This window comes from Musca vetustissima, unplaced genomic scaffold (genome assembly GCF_032173495.1).
Source record: "Musca vetustissima isolate MV318-11 ecotype Yass unplaced genomic scaffold, APGP_CSIRO_Mvet_v1 utg23951, whole genome shotgun sequence".
NCBI classification, from domain to species: domain Eukaryota; kingdom Metazoa; phylum Arthropoda; class Insecta; order Diptera; family Muscidae; genus Musca; species Musca vetustissima.
The window spans coordinates 65,472-85,689 of NW_026882199.1; the positions used below are offsets into that span (position 1 = coordinate 65,472).

At 38.3% G+C, this 20,218-nt stretch overlaps 3 protein-coding genes across 3 annotated transcripts; 2 read left to right on the forward strand and 1 right to left on the reverse strand.

The window, feature by feature from the left end:
- Positions 1-2,393: 2,393 nt before the first annotated feature.
- LOC133328408 (methyltransferase-like protein 25B) lies at positions 2,394-6,019 on the forward strand. The gene is made up of 5 exons (XM_061536978.1): positions 2,394-2,483; positions 2,542-2,745; positions 2,929-3,743; positions 5,675-5,865; positions 5,931-6,019. Exons 1-5 carry the CDS (start codon positions 2,394-2,396, stop codon positions 6,011-6,013), a joined length of 1,383 nt encoding a protein of 460 aa, XP_061392962.1. The 3' UTR covers positions 6,014-6,019.
- Positions 6,020-6,256: 237 nt separating this feature from the next.
- Positions 6,257-8,636, reverse strand: LOC133328416 (zinc carboxypeptidase). The gene is made up of 2 exons (XM_061536986.1): positions 8,292-8,636; positions 6,257-7,252 (listed from the first exon to the last, which is right to left on the reverse strand). The coding sequence occupies exons 1-2, from the start codon at positions 8,583-8,585 to the stop codon at positions 6,260-6,262; spliced, it is 1,287 nt and encodes a 428-aa protein (XP_061392970.1). The 5' UTR covers positions 8,586-8,636; the 3' UTR covers positions 6,257-6,259.
- A 3,128-nt stretch (positions 8,637-11,764) lies between these two features.
- On the forward strand, positions 11,765-19,376 carry LOC133328409 (probable peroxisomal acyl-coenzyme A oxidase 1). Its single transcript, XM_061536979.1, has 9 exons — positions 11,765-11,797; positions 11,869-12,061; positions 14,456-14,621; positions 16,006-16,298; positions 16,365-16,770; positions 18,099-18,593; positions 18,729-18,834; positions 18,903-19,058; positions 19,116-19,376. Exons 1-9 carry the CDS (start codon positions 11,765-11,767, stop codon positions 19,374-19,376), a joined length of 2,109 nt encoding a protein of 702 aa, XP_061392963.1.
- The last annotated feature ends 842 nt before the right edge of the window (positions 19,377-20,218 follow it).

Below are 20,218 nucleotides of genomic sequence, written 5' to 3' on the forward strand. Positions count from 1 at the left end.
GACAGATACTAACACCGGCTTCGGGTACCCATACCCGAATATCCCAGTACGTCCCCTAAATATATCTCCTTAATTAGTGTAAATTATCAATAAACACGTTAGTGGTGGTGTATGGTTACTGCCATGGTATAATAATAAAAGGTAACAGCAAGTGTTGTTGTACAAAAAACGATACAACAACCACATGGAAATTTATTGTTGTAAGTTATACTAGTGTCAACTCATTTGACAGAAAAATGTAAACAAACATACAAATTATCATCAAATTATTTTTATTTTGAAAATGGAATATTTTCGAATCCTCAAAATAAAAATTGAAAAACATGAATGAAAATCTATCAAATTTATATTTCTATCGCTTCCACATCTTTCCTTTAATTGAGCCATTGCCATATATGTGTGTAACACATATGACAATGCTGGGAATAGCGAGTAATTCCTTCAAGAAAGATTTGTTTCCTCAAACTTTCCCAGCAGGCAGATTGAGTAAATTGAATACGGGAGCACATTAATAAAGAACAATTTCAAATTGTATGCGTTCCCAATTTTCCTGTTGGGTGATTTTTAAAAACATAATTTGTCAAATTTATATTGACACTAGTATTACGTTGGATTCGAATCAGCTGGGATTTGCTGTTACCTTTTATAATTGTACCATGGGTTACTGCGGGTAACCGACCAACACAGCTGAGAATTGGCAACACTACCAAAATAAAAAAATAATAATAATTAGTGTAACAATGCCTACCTGTGGAACAAATTTCAAGAAAATCTCATTGTTTCTACTAAACTAATGCTAAGCCGAGACCTATGGTCCATTGAGAAAATCTTACAAAAAATATTGCTAATTACGATCTAAAAATTGTATCATCTTTGGTGGACTCTACTATTCCTGAATCAACTTCATTCAATCGTATTATAGGCATGGAATCGGATGAAAATGTATATGGGAGCTATATCCAAATATGAACGGTGGTGATGTTGGGTGGTGCCGTTACTGCGGGTAACCGACCAACACAGCTGAGAATTGGCAACACTACCAAAATAAAAAAAAAAAAATAATAATAATAATAATTTGTGTAACAATGCCTACCTGTGGAACAAATTTCAAGAAAATCTCATTGTTTCTACTAAACTAATGCTAAGCCGAGACCTATGGTCCATTGAGAAAATCTTACAAAACTATTGCTAATTACGATCTAAAAATTGTATCATCTTTGGTGGACTCTACTATTCCTGAATCAACTTCATTCAATCGTATTATAGGCATGGAATCGAATGAAAATGTATATGGGAGCTATATCCAAATATGAACGGTGGTGATGTTGGGTGGTGCCGTGTTATGAAGATTATACAAAAATATGGGATTAACACAGAATGCAAAATTACAACCACATCTGTTGGAATACACCCATTCTGTCACTATTGTTATGTTCTATGAATTTCCGATTAAAATAACACGCACATAACCCGATCATCCGTCCTTTCTGGGTTCGAGAGCGACGATCCGATACCGATTATGTCTTAATTCGGCTATTCGAACAGCAGCTATACAGCTAGCGGCTGCATTGAAATTGCCCCGGAAATTCCTTCTGCAACCGAACATTGAACTCTTGCCAATTGACTTTCCTGTGGTCAAGGAAAGTACGGCGTTCAGAGGATATGAAGTGATGGATATGCTAATAGGAAGGTGGTTCAACATCAATGAAATTACGGCTACGGTACTCCCATATATTCTATGCGTGGGTCACTAGAGTCAATCTAGATATGTCTTCACTGAACAGAATGACGTAATATAAATGCTAAGCCTCCTCCACCATATTTCGTACGATGCTATCTTAATTCGTTGCATTCATCACAATTTTGAAGACTGTAGGTGTTACTCTGCTTCGGAACAAGTCATAAAATGTACCCATTATCAGCATCTGTTGTATCCTACCGATATTGTCCTATCATCGATGTGGCTATGACAAACTAAATCTAACCATCGTCCGGGAATTTTTTCGATTCCGGCTCGGGCCAGTAGAATCCGGAGTAAGAATTCCGGGTAATGTTGCACCCACGTAGTTGCTGCGTTGGTAGCTCTTGATCGGCTGCGCGTAACTAATTTTATGTCTTCAATTGTTTTGGATAGTCCTATGTACACAGAAGATCTTCAGTAGTTTGGGGCTTGTGTTTTTGGAAGACGTTTCGAAGTATTCTCAATAAAGTAGGATACATTTATAGTATAAAGATATTTGGAATTTAGTACTAATACCAACATTGCCCATCACTGTTTTTGCGCCAAAACAAAAAACACCTGTTAAAGCAACAGCTGTTAAATATAAACAAAGAACAGCTGATCTGAACTGTTGAAAGGCGCTGGAGAACATAAACGTGAACAAGTGTAAACAATGGAAACACAGGCCACATTAAAAACTAAATTAGATAAATGTCTTCAAATAATTAGAAAATATGACTGGCTAATAGACTCCTATATTCTGGTAAGTACCAATGATATATTGTCAATCCCAATTATTAAAAATATGCATGATTTTATAGGATTTCTATGTCGATGATCATTGGGGAAAATTACCAAAAGCATGGCGTACATATTTTGAGGACCTACCACCGGAAGAGTTATGCTATCTCCTAAATACCGATAGTACAAAATCCACCACAACGAGTAGGGTTTGGCCACTATCCATATTGGCCTTAAAGCAAGCATTTAAAGAGCTATGCATAGATCGAAAGCAGAAGTGTAGGGTAAGAGAAATCGAAGGGTTTACAATCGAATTTGTTTATGACAGCATCTCTGATATAAGAACGGCATCCAAAAGTCCCAATATGCCCCTTATTTAATACTTCCCATGATTTACTTTATAAACGATTTCGACTGTATTTCGAAGATAAGAATGAGTTTTTAAAATTTATTTTTTTTCTTTTCAGGAATCACTGCCCCGAAGTACTCTCCTGGATCATCCCAAACTCAAACACATATTCATTAAGGGTGTTAAACCCAAGAAACGCCATGAACTAGAATCTATGGCCTCGCTGTGCAAACATATATGCCAAGAAAATCCCGTCGATTTTGTTGTAGACTTTGGTGCCGGTTTGGGACATTTGGCAAGAAATTTAGGTTACGCTTTCAATATTAAAGTATGCTGTTTGGAAATGCAAACCAAGCTAAATGCACAAGCCTATGAAATGGATGATAATATGGAGAAATTAAAACGCAAATATGTTCCCGATATACCCAGTCAAAAACCCGAACATGTTGATCTCCGTCTAACAGCAGATATGAGTTCGGAAGAATTTCTCCATACCATAGAGAAAAATATGAAGTTGGAAAATGATAAAAACTACACCTTTGGTATTATCGGTCTACATCCATGTGGTGATTTGGGTGCAATACTGATGCGTATGTTTCTAAAATGTCGACAAGCGAAATTTCTAAATTTTGTCGGTTGTTGTTATATGAAATTAACAAGTTCGGAATGTTGCAATGGTGGAGATTATGGCTACCCGCTAAGTAATTATTTACGTGCGAATAATTCACGTTCAAAGTTAAGTTATGAAGCCCGAGAAATATCCTGTCATGCCATTGAATTATATCATGAACGTTTGTCGTTGAAAGATTATGAGTACCTGAAAGTCCATTCGTTTAGAGCGGCAACGGAACGAATTATTATTAAACACTATCCTGAGCTGAGGCATACACGTTTGAGTAGTGTCAAGCATGTTCCGGATATGCAGTTTGCGGAGTGAGTGAATGTGATTTAAAAAATATATTAAGCAAAATTCTAACTACAGACTAGCTTCGGAAGAAATTTTGAAGATCTGAAAGAACTTCTGTGGACAAAAAGTAGGCTTTGGAGATCTTCTTAGGATGTATGACCTACGAATAGTTTTCATATTTCTAAAAGACCTTCTGGACATAGAAGACCTTAAAAGATCAAAAAGGTATTCTATGTCTAGAGAACCACAAAAAATCTTTTGTATATAGAGAACCTCTAGTAGGATTTCTATGTGTAAAAAGCATCTAGGGAATTTGGGAATCTCCTACTAGGCACGTCTTTCCGGTGACGGATGGAAAGGGGTCTCCGTGATGTGCAGGGAGAAACTGACCTAGGTCAACTTTTCTCTGCACTTCGTGGAAACCTTGGCACCTGCAGCTTTATCTGTTACAAGCGCATTAATTTCAAACCCGAATAACGTTGACGAACCGGCAATTCAATTGGCAAACGAGCAAATCAAGATTGATGGACAAGACTGTTGTTCTGGGAGGGGACGACCTATACGGGACCCTTAAGGCTATCCGCGATAGTTTAGAGGAGCAGAGTAGAGAAATCTTCGGCTAAATAAACAGACTTGTACCGGAAGAGCAACGTGGAGATACGCTTCCGGAGGAACTGCTACCAAATCTCACTCTGACGGATGATGAGCTGGACACCACGATGATTCCGCCCAAGTCTACACATGGTTTACGACCGACCGACTTAAATTCTGACTCCAACAGGTCCTGTGTCGGCACTTGCCGACGATGGGGAATCTATCGAGAGCCCAGCAAAGGACAGCTGCTCAAAGGTTAGAAATGCCCAAGAAGTATCTGATGCGAAACACTACACTAGGAAGCTGTTTCGTATTTTCGCAAATTCGTGGGGCGAGACGAGAGATGAGATTCGTAAGAAAGTTCGAAAGTATTCGTGAGCTCCAAATTGAATGGATCTTCCTCCCGCATCTAAGTCCTCGATCAAAAATCTCCAAGGAGTCCACTGAATCGAGTGAAATAGTGGAATCGTCGAAGCCCACTGTCTCTGACAAGGGTTCGAAGCTGACTTCTGATCCCAAGCCTAGCTCGAAGCTACTGAGAAAATCCCGACACAAACTGTCATCCATAAGGGTGATCAACGTGTAGAGGGCTCTGTCTCAAACCTCGATTCTACGCCTTGCGACAAAGGTGAAGCGGTTGGTGCTAAAGCTTGGAGTGGATCGATCAGTGGTCGGAATCTGAAGAAGAGCAAGCAAGGAAGGTCTTCTATACACAGAATACCTTCTAGACCTGTAGACGATATGTGTATTCAAGATCTCTGGAAAGCCTTTTGTGTATGAAATACCTGTAGAAGGTCCTCTATGTGACCTTAATGACTTCTGTGTATAGAAAACTCTGGAAGGAGGAATGCCACTAGGAGGTCTTCTATTTATTGAAGACCTGTCTGATCATAAAAAACCTCTACAAGATATTCTGAGCATAGTAGAACTCTAGGAGGCCTTTTCAGCCTAAAAGGTCTGTACTCTGTACGAAGATCTCTATGGGGTTTTCTGTCTATAAAAAAATCTGAAGATAGTATTCTCTGCAAAAAAGACTGTATGAAGACATCTAGGGGCTTTTCTATCTATAACAAGTCTGAATATAGTACTCTGCATAAAAGACTTTTAGAAGGTGTTTTGTGTATAGATGCACCTCAAGAATAACTTCTGTATATAGAATGTCTACAGAAGGTATTGATGGCTCCAGAAAGCCTGTACTTTTAGATGACCCTTAAAAGACTTTCTTTGTGCTGAAGACATTCTGAGGATATAATGGCAAGGGTCTACACAATGAAGTCATTCTGGAGGGTTCCGGAAAGGCTTCATTGAGTAGACCGATATTGTCTATTTATTGACTATTTAAACACCATTTGCTTTTTCCCAGTTATTTCTATAAAGCAGTCAAAGATTTACCCTGTGCCACAATACCACTGTGCGACCTGAATACTAGCATAACTCAAACGGATCTATTAAATTGGAAAAATATTGTGATATTTTATACATTGCGTTTATTTTTTGCCCCGCTCATTGAAAGTGTTATACTCTATGATCGTATGCTGTTTCTAATGGAAAATGGTAAGGCCGAACCCAAAATTCCATATAATTTCGATTTATCTTTAATTCCGTTTTTTTGCTTTCAGATTGTCAAGTACAAATAAATGCAATATTTGATCCGCGGCTTTCACCAAGGAATCACATTACAACGGCGCTGAAAAACAGATGACATCAATTAATAACAACAGATTTCCTCACCAGACGCTTTGATATCTATTTTGTTTACCTTACGGAACTACTATAAAATGACATAAAATTTTTTTGTATATCAATGCAGTTATCTTTTCGTTTTATTTGAGAATAATATAACAATATATATAAAAAAATATATGAGATTACACACATCTAGTTTATCAGTAAAAAAAATTAGAAAATCGAGATTTTTCTCGCAAAAATAAAAAATGGCATACAAAAATTATTTAAAATAACCCTTGGCTTCTGCACCTTCAATAATGGTCTTAATGGCAGCAAATGCTTCTTGAGATGTTGGTAGAATTTCCTCTGCCGGCAGTATAAACATATCCTGGCTATCGGGTGGGCCACGCAACTCAAATGTATAGGCAATTGGTATTTTATGCTCAGCATAAGCCCAATCCATGCTTCCACCACTTGAGGGATAAATCGTTTCAATTATACTGCCACTAACATAATCACGGCCTGTCAGCGATTTAATTGATTCCGTGGCCTTTTGTCCCAACTCCTTAAGATCATCATAATTCTCCACGCGATCCTTGGTATAACCATACGGGAACATGATCATTTGTGAATAGGAATGTAAAGCCAAATAGGCTTTAATTTGTTCCTTTTCGACATTCTCTTCAATGAATTTGATGATACGTTGCGTTTCCACTTCCGAGCCCGCCGAGGGTCCGGCAAAATCATAACGTGTTGGATCACTACTGCTGCCGGTGGAATTCCAATGATCTGGGTAATTACGATTGAGATCAACACCACGGGCGGTACCAAAAAGTTGACGATTTTTACGCCACATACGATCATGTTCGAAAGTGTATTTATAGCCATCCGGGTTAATGCTGGGTAAGATGATCCAATTATAGTTCTGGGCCAAAGATTTAATTGAGTCATCTGTGGAGGTTAACAATTGATTTATGAGATAAGTGGCAGCGGCTGGTGCAATCCATTCGCGTGCATGAATTCCGGCTTCAATGAAAATGGCTTTGTTGCCCGGTTTATGGGATATTTTGACACCCTTAATGGGTACACCCTGGGTGCTGGTGCCAATATCCAAAATGCTGACAACATTTGGGTATTTTTTGGCAAGTGATTCTAACCATTCGTAAATTGTTTCCAAATGGAAATAATGATACCAATCGAATTTCGAAAGATCTGTACCCACAGGCAGAACAGAGGCGTAATTTTTATCGATTTTCTTCTGGAAGTTGTAGGTCTGAAAAGAAAAACAAAAACATAATCCACCTTAGCAAAATATTAGATTTATGGCAAGTTTAAGGTCCGTTCCTGAATTATTTTTACCACTGAAGCCCATTTTTTAGGGATATGAACCTCAAAGTTCCGTTATGAAATGAACTTGCATTTCGATTTAAAATTAAATATGGCAATCTGGGTATCATTTTGAAGCTCTCAAAATCGCGATTATATCTTCATAAATACTGAGAAAAGGGATTTCTAAAGTTCGGTATAACCGATTTTGGCATCTGTATATAGGACAAAGTTTTATATCCTCGATAGAAGACTGGCCACCTACAAAATATTTTCAATTTAAAAGGAGATTCAGTTGCGTAGCCGATATTGGCATCTGTCCTGCGTGAAGACTTGCCATCGAATGTATTTTACTTAAAAGTAGATTCTGTCGGGTAACATCTATATATAGACTACCTTCTAGTGGTATTCCTTCTTCTAAAGGTTTTCTATACACAGAAGACCTTCCACAGGTCTTCACACACACTAGACTACTAAGGACCTTACATACACAGAAGACATTCTAACGTCTTTCACACATACTTTTAGGGATATGGACCCAAAGTTCAGTTTTGACCCTTGACTTTCCTTTTAAAATTAAATTTGCCAATATGGGCATCACCTTGAAGTTATTAAGATCCTGATAAAGATTAACTCTGTAATTACCAAGAATATGAGTTTCTAATGTTCGGTGTAGGCATCTGTCTATAGGGTACAGTCTTAAATCCTTGGTAGAAGACTCGCCACCCTCAAAATATTTTATTTTTAAAAGCAGATTCAGTCGCAGAGCTGATATTGCCACCAATAAAAAGTATTTTATTTAAATGGAGATTCAGTCGTGTAGATGTGTTCTACGCAATGATTGAAACACAAAGGCCTAAACACTCTCACAAATATCCATATTGTTCCAGTGAATTAAAAAATGGACATTCATCTCTGAATGTATGGGTACCCAGAAGAAGAACAAATTAAGTCGACATTTCCCAACCCCCCTTCTGCCAACTTACCAAAATACGATGTTTAACCTTGTAGTGTTCCAATAAATCGGCCATATCAGCCACTTTGTGAGCAGCTACCAGTATGGACAATTTTTGTCCCACCTCACGAGCATGTCCAATGAATGTCAAACTATCACTTTGTTCTTCCAATTTCTTGAACAGCTCAACATGCTCCTCCGTGTCCAGTTCCACATTATAGATACGATAATGGTCATAGCGGGCCAAATTCTTAAATGGTTCGACACAACGATCATCTTTGGTACAATAGGCAGCCGCCTCAGCTGTTGTTTTCAATTCCGACATGGCTAATAGAAGAATGAACAGGGTTTGAGTTAAAAATCTAAATTTATTCCATCGGTTATTGCCGTGACCGCCGCTGTCGGTGTTGTTGTTGGCACTCATTATTATCTCTATTCTCCAATGTTTCTATTTTTCAATTTCTCTTACTGCTGCAAAACAGAAGAAGAATAAAAGACCAACAAAAATAAACAGAGAAAATTTTTATCCAGTAATGGGGGTTCGGGTTGGGTTGAATGTATGGGTGTCACTTTTGATTTTACCGGTGTGGCTGTGTTAAGAATAAATATCAAAGAGTGGGACCATAAAAATCCGACCAAATGCCACAAAAGAATAGAACGATAATCAGTTGTTTGTGTTTTGTTTTTTTTCTTGTTATCTGATGACAGACCGACCGACCGATGGTTTCCCGAACAAAGAAATTTGCAAATAGGAAAAAAGCTTTTAAACAATATTTGACGCGTTTTTTTAATGTTTTAGGAATATTATTTTAATACCTTATTATTTCTATGCCCCAAACATCGTATGGAGTTAGTTAGGAGCATTTAACAGTAGGGTTTTGAGGTTCCGATCAAACAGCTATGAAATCTTTAGTACAATTATCTCAAAATGTTATTCCCAATTGGCCATAAAGAGTATAAGAAAGGAATTGTAAATGTATCTTACCCACAAATGTTTGAGCGATCCCGATTAGAAATTGCTATACAAGGCTCCACAAGTTGACTGGACATATGGCACAAACAGCTGACATGACAAATGGCAAAGGAGTTGGACATTTTGTAGGGTTGCCAAATTTTAAAATGCATGACAAAGGATCCATATTGAACAGCTGAAAAATTAGAGAAAGTGAAAAAGTGTGTAAGTTCGAGACAGTCAGAACTTATAGAAGATTTTCTACTCTCCTCCATAAAGTGGATATTTAACGAGCCTAAAATCGGTCGGGATTGTCTGACACCTACAAAATAATAATAAGTAAAAACGTAGGTTTTCTTTTTCGTTGTTTTTTTTTTAATGAACAATAAAAACGGTTGGACGAGCCGAACTTTTTCTACTCTCCGCTGTGAGGTGGTCATTCGGTCTGAATTGTGTACTAGTTGTTTATACATTTACATACATTTAGGATGGAAAATGACGATGATAGGGCGGAACGTTGATATGTGGGCCTATATCAAAACCTAACCACATACATATATTGAAAACCGCCTGCGGAAAAGTTTTGTACCCAGCAAGCACCTTGAATACCGAATTATATCTACTTAGGTTTGGGCGGGATCTCTATATATGGGGGCATACATAGTTCATTCAAAATGTTCTGCCAACAGATTTTTTAAATTACCAACAAACTGGAATGCAAATTACAGCAATTTCGATGGAAAATTGTGCCTGGGTCCATAAAAATAGTGAAGAATGGAATGGTTTAAAGGCCCCAATATTAAAATATGGATCTATACTGACAATTTGAAGTAGTTTTTTATCCACTAGGAATTCGAAATACTTAATTAAAGAAACATAGGTTGGAAAATGACCATCAAATTACCTTAAGCGGGGCTGTACCTTTATATGGAGGCAATGTCAAAACATGGACCTATTTGAAAATTATATCCGAAGGATTATTATACGCACCTGCATGATCCTATATGATATAATCATTAAAAAGTATACACCTGAAAGGTTCTATATGCAATATTTATCAAAAATTCGACACCCTGCAAGGATCTATATGAAATATTCATTAAATAAACTCTACGTCCTGCAAGGACCTATATGAAATATTAATTAAAATCACTACGCCCTGCAAGAATCTGTATGAAATATTCATTAAAAACTCTACGCCCTACAAGGACCTTTAAAAAAATCCACGCCTTGTTTTGGGCTTCAAAAAATATTCGTTAAAAAAATCCATGCCTTGTTTGGGCCTGCAAAAAAACCAATTTAAAAAAAAAATGAACCCATATTTTGGGATTTCAAAAAAAAAGAAAAAAAATCAAATAACTTCAGCCTTTGTTTTGTGCCTTCAGAAAATATTAGAAAGTCCACCGCAATTTTGGGTATTCTAAATTGGATTTTCATGAAACTTAACACATATCATTCTAGACCTAATTAATTACGCTGTGCCAAATTTCGTGCAAATCGAAAGATATATAGGGACTTTGGTGTATCATTTACGTTAAATCGGACGAAAATATATATGGAAGCTATATCTAAATCTGAATTGATTTTTCCCAATTTCAATAGGGTTCGTCCTTGGGCCTAATAAGTGACCTATGCCAAATTTTTGTTTGTTTACAATTTAACATGGACCGTCGGACGGACATACATTAATCGATTTAGAAAGTGATTCTATGCATATTCTCAAAAGGAACCATCATGTTTCTTCTTGCCTGTTACAAACATATGTACAAAGACATAATACCCTGTACCACAGTGTGGTGAAGGGTATATATAAACAGGCTTCGTTTTTGGTCCTCAAATATTTTTATTTTTAATCCAAGACTTGTTTGGGTATTTAACAAATATTCTTAAAAAATTCAACACTTGTTTGGGTCCTTAAAAATATATTTTTTTAATCCACGCTAATTTTTTTTTAAACTATGGCTTGTTTGGAACCTTTAACAATTTTTTTAATTAAAATTTTTTTCATTAAAATATTTTTTTTTTAAATCGTCGCCTTGTTTGGGTCCTTGAAAAACCCTTGATTTTGGTCTTCAAAAAATATTTTTAAAAAATCGTTCATAAATCCAAGTCCTGTTTGGGCCCTTAAAAATAGTTTTTGAAATTCCAGGCCCATTTATTTCAATTCCACGGATTGTTTGGAACATTATAATAAATATTCTTTAAAAATCAATGCATTGTTTGGGACCTTTAAAATATTTTTTTATTTAATTCACGCCTTGCCCTTAAATAATCGATGTATTTTATTGTATATGTTGTTCATTTCGAAACACTGTGTCTGTTTTTTGAATCCACTGAAGGTTCTGTTATCATACATAGCTATATTTTTTTGAGATAACCACTGTAATTTGGGGAGACAAAAAAGCTTTGTATGATTTTTGGAATCAATGATTGAGTGGGGCACCTGCTCTTTTTTAGCAACATAAACAGTTGTCGTCATTTGCTTCGTTGTGGTCTACGCGCTCATAACATCGCGTCGTATTTTCATTCATTCATATCGGTTTTTATTTAGAATGCGTTTACCCAGAATAGTATTTCAATTGGCTGTAGGTATTCGGCCTCATTAGATCGATTATAAATCTAATCTTTTTCATTTTTCTTCTTGTAACGTTTATAGAAACGCAACTTGACAGTAATTCAACGGCGAGCAATGGCAACAAGTGGCAGCAGCAGCAACAACAACAGTATTATTCCAAAAACAATAAATCCCGATATTCAAGAGGAACGGCAACGGGCAACATTTAATGTTGAAGATTTTGCAATTTGGTGGCATGGCGGCGAAGAGAAATTGAAACGAAAGAGATATGTGGGTAAGTTAGAGAACGAGAGAGATAAAGTCTTGAATTGAAAAGAGAATGTTGATTTTGAAAACAAAAAAATATTTGTACTTTGATCTCTCTTTTTTAAACAATGAAATTTTAAAAAATGTGGGTGGTAGAGACGACTTTAAAATACAGTAAATTTTACAACATTGATGAATTTTTTATAAACTGAAAATTATATGGAGGATGAGAATGAGGTTGTAACATAGCTCCCATATAAATATCCTACCGTATTTTATATATTTTCATGGTTCTAGGCGCATTTTTGAATCGAAGGGGCTGTTATTTAAAATATCGGTTTATTGTAGAATAAAAAACATATTTTTATAGATAATTTTTAATATAGGTTTATGATTCGATATAGCTTTCTGTATATAGTCCCGTCCCATTATAGATATGTTGATGGTTCTATTTGAATTTTTTTTAAACGAAATTCAATATGAGTCCTTGTTTTACATTCGCATTTTCTAATTGGAATGACTATATCTTACATCAGAAAATATTCAATATAGTTCCATGCTTTATAAAAAGGTACGGCACCATTTTAGGTTATTTGAAGTGCTTAGATGCATTTTCCAGCAGGAGTGGCTATATATTCCGGAATCATATATCAAAAATATTCAATATAGGTTCATGATCCTGGCCCACTTTAGGTAATTTAAAGTTGAATGTGCATTTTTGAACCGTTATCATGACATTACAGGTTCTTGTTGGGTAAAAAAGTCTTCGCAAAAAGTTTGCTCATTTGCTCTGAGGAATGCCGTCCTCGGAGCTGTGGTTGCAGCCAGTGGAAGTAGCTGCATTTCTTAACTTGGAGACAGAACCAGATTGAATTTAAACAGGAAAACTATATCCATATAAACTGCTACAACAATAACCAATTTTACGTATTTGGAATAACCACTTCGTGGTGGAGGGGTACAAAAATGCTCGGTACCACCGAACTTGCCACAGCTTTAACTTGTTTTATTAATAAAAACTGGTAAAACATTAACGGCGATGATTTAATAAGAAGTGTCCGTAGCTCTTTGGTCCCTTCGCGATAGAACCCTTGAAGTGTTTGTAACTCTCGGGTCCGTCAGTATTAACTCGCGCCGTGTAAAAACCCTTGAAGTGTCCGTAGCTCTTGGGTCCGCCGGAATTAACCCATTTAAAACCCTTGAAGTGTTCGTAACTCTTGGGCCCATCGGAATTAACCCATTCAGAACCCACGAAGTGTCCGTAACTCTCGCGTCCGCCGGAATTAACCCATTCAAAACCCTTGAAGTGTTCGTAACTCTTGGGACTGTTGGAATTTAACCCTCTAAGAACCCCTTGAAGTGTCCACAACTCTTGGGTACGCCGGAATTAACCCGTCTGGAACCCTTGAAGTGTCCGTAACTCTTGGGCCCGTTGGAATTTAACCCTCTCAGAACCCTTGAAGTGTCCGTAACTCTTGGGCCCGTTGAAGTTAACCCTCAGAGAACCCCTTGAAGTGTCCGTAACTCTTGGGTCCGCCGGAATCAACCCCTCTGGAACCCTTGAACTGTCCGTAACTCTTGGGGCTGTTGGAATTTAACCCTCTAAGAACCCCTTGAAGTGTCCGTAGCTCTTGGGTCCGTCGGAATTAACCCTCTAAGAACCCTTGAAGTGTCCGTAACTCTTGGGCCCGTTGGAATTTACACCGCTAGGAACCCCTTGCAGTGTCCGTAACTCCTTGGTCCGTCGGAATTAACCCTCTACGAACCCCTTGAAGTGTCCGTAACTCTATGGTCCGTCGGATTTAACGCTCTATGAACCCTAGAAGTGTCCGCAACTCTTGGGCCCGTTAAAGTTAACCCTCTGAGAACCCCTTGAAGTGTCCGTAGCTCTTGGGCGCGGTGTATTTAACCCGTTAAGACCACGAATTAACTCGGTATTCAAAGTAGTTTGGAAACAACCCCATACGTAGTTGCACATAGTAACAGGGCTAACAGGGGGGAGTACTTATCCAGGTCACCCACAAAGGACTCGAGCAGAAACAATGAAGGATTCGGCCAGAAACAATGGAGTACTTATCAAGGTCTCCGGAGCTCTCATCTCGGACTTGAGAACTTATCCAGGTCTCCCACAACGCCAAGACAAGGACGTATTTATTTAAATAAAGAATAACTCTACATACAATAATATACAATTGTAACTCCCCGAAAACCCAGCAATAAACCAAAGTTTTGATTAAAACCCAAACAATCTGTGTTGTTACTCTCTCAGTCACAAGATTACAAATTTCTGTAAAAGACCCTGGCCTCCGTGAGCTCAACCAGCAACCGGAGGAAACTTGTGTCATTACAATTCATTGATCTATGACGATCCTAGGACTATCGGAACCAATATTCTAATGTTTAAAATTTCTTATCCTTTCAGAATCATCTGTATTTGCCGATATCGATGAAAGTAAAACTGTATCCAGTATACAAAGTCTCTCACATGAAGAAATCTATGCAGTAGCAATGGAAGATGCTCTCAAATTGGCTTGGAAATTGCGTAAATTACAAAAAGAAATAAATCCCGGAGGAAAGGATATATGGCCGTTAGTAGAATATTTATAATTTGCAACCATACTGAGGCTCAGGGTTTATAACAAGTCGAATAAAAACCACTAAGGAATGCTCAAACGTTGGACGGGGCCGACTATATTATACCCTTCGTCCTGAGGTATATTCAGGACGCTTTTTCTTAAAATCGGACGAATCTATATATGGGAGCTATACCTAAATCTGAACCGATTCCAAGAAAACTTCGCATACATTAACCTGGACCTACTTCAGTAATCTGTGTAAAAGTTTGTCTTAATCGGGCAAATATTGGCATTATGGGAGCTATATCCAATATATGGGAGCTATATCCAAATTTGAACCGATTTTAACAAAACTTGGCATATATCAATTTAGACCTAATTCAGTACTCTCTGCAAAATTTTGTCTCAATTGGACCAATATTAGGAATTTGGTGCACCATTTACCTAAATCGGACGAAATTATATATAGGAGCTATATCTAAATCTGAACCGATTTTCTCTAATTTAATTAGGGGTTATTCTTGGGCCAAATAAGTGACATGTGCCAAATTTCATCCAAATCGGATCATAAATGCGACCTGTATTTACTTACTTACATAGCTGGCTTGTGACAGAACTTTCTTTCCATAAGCTTAAGCTTTCCACGAGCTTAAAAAAGATTTTCAGGCTCGTCGGTCTTGCGTGCATATTTCGAAATGTTCTCTTCTACTTGATCTTTAATCTAATTCGTGGCCTTCCCCTTCTGCGTGAGCCATCAATAGGTTCCATTCCCACAACATGACCTTGCCAACGTGTTCGCTGCAGCTCGATACGTCTGACAATGCCGATGTCCGAGAGTAGATGGAACAACCTTTAGTTCATTCGACTGCGATATTCACCATCAACGCTGATCGGCCCATAGATCTTTCGGAGAAATTTCTCTTAAACAGTCCAAGAGCTGCCTTATCTGCTAGTATCAGCGTCTTGTAGAGTGTGAGTTGGGCTGGCGGGAGGTGGCCTTGTTTATAAACTGCTTACTTAGACCATAGTAGCATCTGTTGGCCAAAACTATACTTCTCCGAATTTCAAAACTGATTGAACCAATAGTACGAAAATTTACCTAGTGTACTGCATTTTGTTTATAATGTCAAACTTGATTTAATTCGGTTGAGATTTATATGCTGCTCTCATATAAAAATCCATCCCATTTCATACAAGTCTCGAAGTCAATTCCATAAGGCTCCCATATATAAATTCGGGTTTATATAGCTGATGCTACGTCTTTCTGGCTGAGGAGCGCATCTTGATTATAAGCAGTGGTGTGGTCTACTTAATAGTCGGTCCATCCCACTTTCTTCCTTTCCTTCTGTCTTTTATTAGTTTATTTAAACCCCTTTTTATAATCTTCTCTTCACAGCGGTTTATTTAGTGGCCCCGAATTGTGGGGTGCCATGCCTGGTGGCAATCCATTCACTGTGCATTTTTCAATGCTCGTCGATGCCATACGTAATCAGGGTACCGATGAACAATTTGAAAAGTTTGGTAAACGTGCTGAGAATTTAGAAATTTGTGCTGCATTTTCACAAACGGAATTGGGGCATGGAACATACTTGAGAGGTCTGCAAACCAGGGCAGATTTTGATCCCAAAACGGATGAATTTGTGCTAAATACTCCAACAATTACGGCCTATAAATTTTGGCCAGGAGGATGTAAGTACATCTGAATTTGATATGATTCAAAGAGGAAAAATAATGTAATCCTTTTTCCAATTTCAGTGGGCCACTCGGCAAATTATAGCCTTGTCATGGCTAATCTCTATATTGACAATAAACCCAAAGGTGTTGCCTTTTTTATGGTTCCTCTGCGTGATGAAGAGACTCATCAGCCCCTGCCGGGTATTGATGTGGGTGATGTTGGCAAAAAGCTTGGATTCTATGGTGTCAACAATGGTTATTTGGGCATGAAAGATGTTCGTATACCTCGCACAAATATGTTGATGCGTCACGCCCAAGTTTTACCCGATGGAACATTTGTTCAAAGTCCAGCAGCAGCATTGGGATATTTTTCTATGGTATTTGGACGTTGTTGGATATCGGCAAATAATACAACAATGCTGGCCATAGGCACGACAATAGCAACACGTTATTCGGCTGTAAGGCGTCAGGGATCCATTAATCCAAAGTAAGTGGGGTTTTGTGCTATGAAATCCAAAACAACGAGAGGGTAAAAAATTGTTATATTTGTGTAATTGGTCCATAAGAGGAACAAAGAGGGACATGTGGCGAGGAGCTCTATAGAGGTCCGTATAGGTGGTGAGGAGCTCAATAGAGGTCCGTATAGGTGGTGAGGAGCTCTATAGAGGTCCGTATAGGTGGTGAGGACCTCTATAGAGGTCCGTATAGGTGGTGAGGAGCTCTATAGAGGTCCGTATAGATGGTGAGGAGCTCTATAGAGGTCCGTATAGGTGAGGAGGAGCTCTATAGAGGTCCGTATAGGTGGTGAGGAGCTGTATAGAGGTCCGTATAGGTGGTGAGGAGCTCTATAGAGGTCCGTATAGATGGTGAGGAGCTCTATAGAGGTCCGTATAGATGGTGAGGAGCTCTATAGTGGTCCGTATAGATGGTGAGGTCCGTATAGGTGGTGAGGAGCTCTATAGAGGTCCGTATAGGTGGTGAGGAGCTCTATAGAGGTCCGTATAGGTGGTGAGGAGCTCTATAAAGGTCCGTATAGGTGGTGAGGAGCTCTATAGAGGTCCGTATAGATGGTGAGGATCCTTATAGGTGGTGAGGAGCTCTATAGAGGTCCGTATAGGTGGTGAGGAGCTCTATAAAGGTCCGTATAGGTGGTGAGGAGCTCTATAAAGGTCCGTATAGGTGGTGAGGAGCTCTATAAAGGTCCGTATAGGTGGTGAGGAGCTCTATAAAGGTCCGTATAGGTGGTGAGGAGCTCTATAGAGGTCCGTATAGATGATGAGGAGCTCTATAGAGGTTCCTATAGATGGCGAGGGGTTATATAGAGGTTTTTGTATATGGTGAGTCGCTCTATAGAGGTCCGTATAGGTGGTGAGGAGCTCTATAGAGGTCCGTATAGGTGGTGAGGAGCTCTATAGAGGCCCGTATAGGTGGTGAGGAGCTCTATAGAGATCCGTATAGGTAGTGAGGAGCTCTATAGAGGTCTGTATAGGTGGAGAGGAGCTCTATAGAGGTCCGTATAGGTGGTGAGGAGCTCTATAGGGGTCCGTATAGGTGGTGAGGAGCTCTATAGAGGTCCGTATAGGTGGTGAGGAGGTCTATAGAGGTCCGTATAGATGATGAGGAGCTCTATAGAGGTCCGTATAGGTGGAAAGGAGCTCTATAAAGTTGCCTATAGATGGCGTAGTCCATATTTTTTTAGTATTTCTTAATGTTTAGTATACTAGGGTAATTATACACACCACCTCTCCGATACTTACTTATACATATGTATACTTTTTTTTATTAAATTATTTAATTCACCTTTCTTTTTTTTAGAGAACCCGAAGTAAAAATTATGGACTATGTAACTCAGCAAATGAAATTATTCCCCGAAATTGCCACCTGTATAGCTGATCGTTTGGCCGCATTGAAATTACGTCAACTCTATCATCAAACGGAAGCGGATATAAAACAGGGAAAATATGATGGCTTGGGGGAAATACATGCCTTATCATGTGCCATGAAAGTTCTATGTACATCCGATTCAGCAGCGGGTATAGAACGTTTACGTTTAGCCTGTGGAGGTCACGGTTATTTGGCTTCATCGAATATGAGCAATTTATATTCCACAGCTACGGCTGGTTGTACCTATGAGGGAGAGAATACCGTGCTTCTGTTGCAAGTTGGTCGATTTCTAATGAAATCTGCTCAGCAAGCAATGGCGGGTCAGCCTTTGGCTCCGACAGCGGATTATTTGGGAAAAATGAAATTGGAAAAATGGTCGGGATCATGGGAGAATATTGTTGAAGCTTTACAATGTGCAGCGGCAAAGTAAGGAGTGATTGATATTTTGCACTGATAAATATCCCCAGGTCATAAAAATATTACTTGGGGTTCGGAACTTCGTTTTATTTCCTGTTATTTTTCAATATTGTTTCTGTTTTTATTTTTCTTTATTGTATACAGCAAAACGCGATTGGCATTAGAGAATATATCCGCTCGCATGCAGGCTGGTCAAACACAAGGTGAAGCTGCCAACAATACCGGCATTGAATTGACTCAAGCTGCAGAGGTATTATTCGAGTATTTTTTTAATATTTTATTTGGGTGTCATATAAAAAATATCTCCCGAATTTTCAGTTATATGGTCGATGTTTTATTGCCTCTAACTTTTTGCAAGAAGTCACTGGAATTAATGCCAAAACTAGATCACCAGCCCTGAACAAGGTACTGGAAAATATTTTGGAATTATATTTGGTGAAGATGGCCTTGGACAATATGAATAATATATTCCGGGTATGTTAAGGTCAATTTTTTATATATAATCTATTAAATAACAATTTTCTATTTTAGGTGGTTGACATTTCCGATGACGATTTACGTTCTCTGCAAACCCGCTTGGAGGAATCTTTGAAGGTGTTGCGCCCCAATGCTGTGGCCATTTGTGATGGTTTTGATTTTCCCGATCGTAATCTATTATCGACATTGGGCTGTTTCGATGGCAATGTTTATGAGCGCATTTTTGAGGAAGCTAAAAATAGTTCGCTGAACAAAGAACCTGTCCCGAAAGTTTTTCACACCCATTTGAAACCATTTATGAAATCTAATTTGTAATGTATTTAGCCGATTTTTTGTAAACCGGGACATAGAAGTAGATTTTTCTGCATTTGTTTATTTCTTATAAATAATTTGTTGTTAAATATGTTAAATAAAGTATGGAACATTTTTATGAAGCTTACAAACAAGGGTTGATTTTGATCGCAAAACATGATTAGATTGTGCAAAATACCCCAACAATTACAGACTAAATTTTGGCCAGGAGGATGATAGTACAAACTTAATATAACTACAAGATATTAAAAGAGGTCCGCATATGGGGAGAAGAACTCTATAGAGGTCCGTATAGGTGGTAAGGAACTCTATAATGGTCCTTATAGGTGGTAAGGAGCTCTATAGAGGTCTGTATAGGTGGTAAGGAGCCCTATAGAGGTCTGTATAGGTGGTAAGGAGCCCTATAGAGGTCCTTATAGGTGGTAAGGAGCTCTATAGAGGTCCGTATAGGTTGTAAGGAGCTCTATAGAGGTCCTTATAGGTTGTAAGGAGCTCTATAGAGGTCCGTATAGGTTGTAAGGAGCTCTATAGAGGTCCGTATAGGTGGTGAGGAGCTCAATAGAGGTCTGTATAGGTGGTAAGGAGGATCTATAGACGTTCCTATAGATGGTGAGGAGCTCTATAGAAGTTCATATAGATGGTGAGGAGCTCTATAGTGGTTCTTATATACAGTGAGTAGCTCCATAGATGTCCGTATATGTGGCGAGAAGCTCTACGGAGGTTCTTCTTCATATTAACAGAAAACTAATAGAATCATCAAGATGACTTCATCAATGTAAGTCAGTATGCATAATCAGAGGCCACAAGTATACCAAAATTATACAAATTCGTCATATAATGCTGAT

Bases quoted from the DNA above. Each gene is read 5' to 3' on its own strand.
- LOC133328408 (XM_061536978.1), top strand. From the start codon at position 2,394: ATGGAAACACAGGCCACATTAAAAACTAAATTAGATAAATGTCTTCAA. The intron at 2,746-2,928 runs GTAAGAGAAATC...TTTTCTTTTCAG, and splicing joins ATCGAAAGCAGAAGTGTAGG to GAATCACTGCCCCGAAGTAC. The intron at 5,866-5,930 runs GTAAGGCCGAAC...TTTTGCTTTCAG, and splicing joins GCTGTTTCTAATGGAAAATG to ATTGTCAAGTACAAATAAAT.
- LOC133328409 (XM_061536979.1), top strand. From the start codon at position 11,765: ATGCGTTTACCCAGAATAGTATTTCAATTGGCT. The intron at 16,771-18,098 runs GTAAGTGGGGTT...TCTTTTTTTTAG, and splicing joins CAGGGATCCATTAATCCAAA to AGAACCCGAAGTAAAAATTA. The intron at 18,594-18,728 runs GTAAGGAGTGAT...TATTGTATACAG, and splicing joins TTACAATGTGCAGCGGCAAA to CAAAACGCGATTGGCATTAG.
- LOC133328416 (XM_061536986.1), bottom strand. From the start codon at position 8,585: ATGTCGGAATTGAAAACAACAGCTGAGGCGGCTGCCTATTGTACCAAA. The intron at 7,253-8,291 runs GTAAGTTGGCAG...TTTTCTTTTCAG, and splicing joins AGGTTAAACATCGTATTTTG to ACCTACAACTTCCAGAAGAA.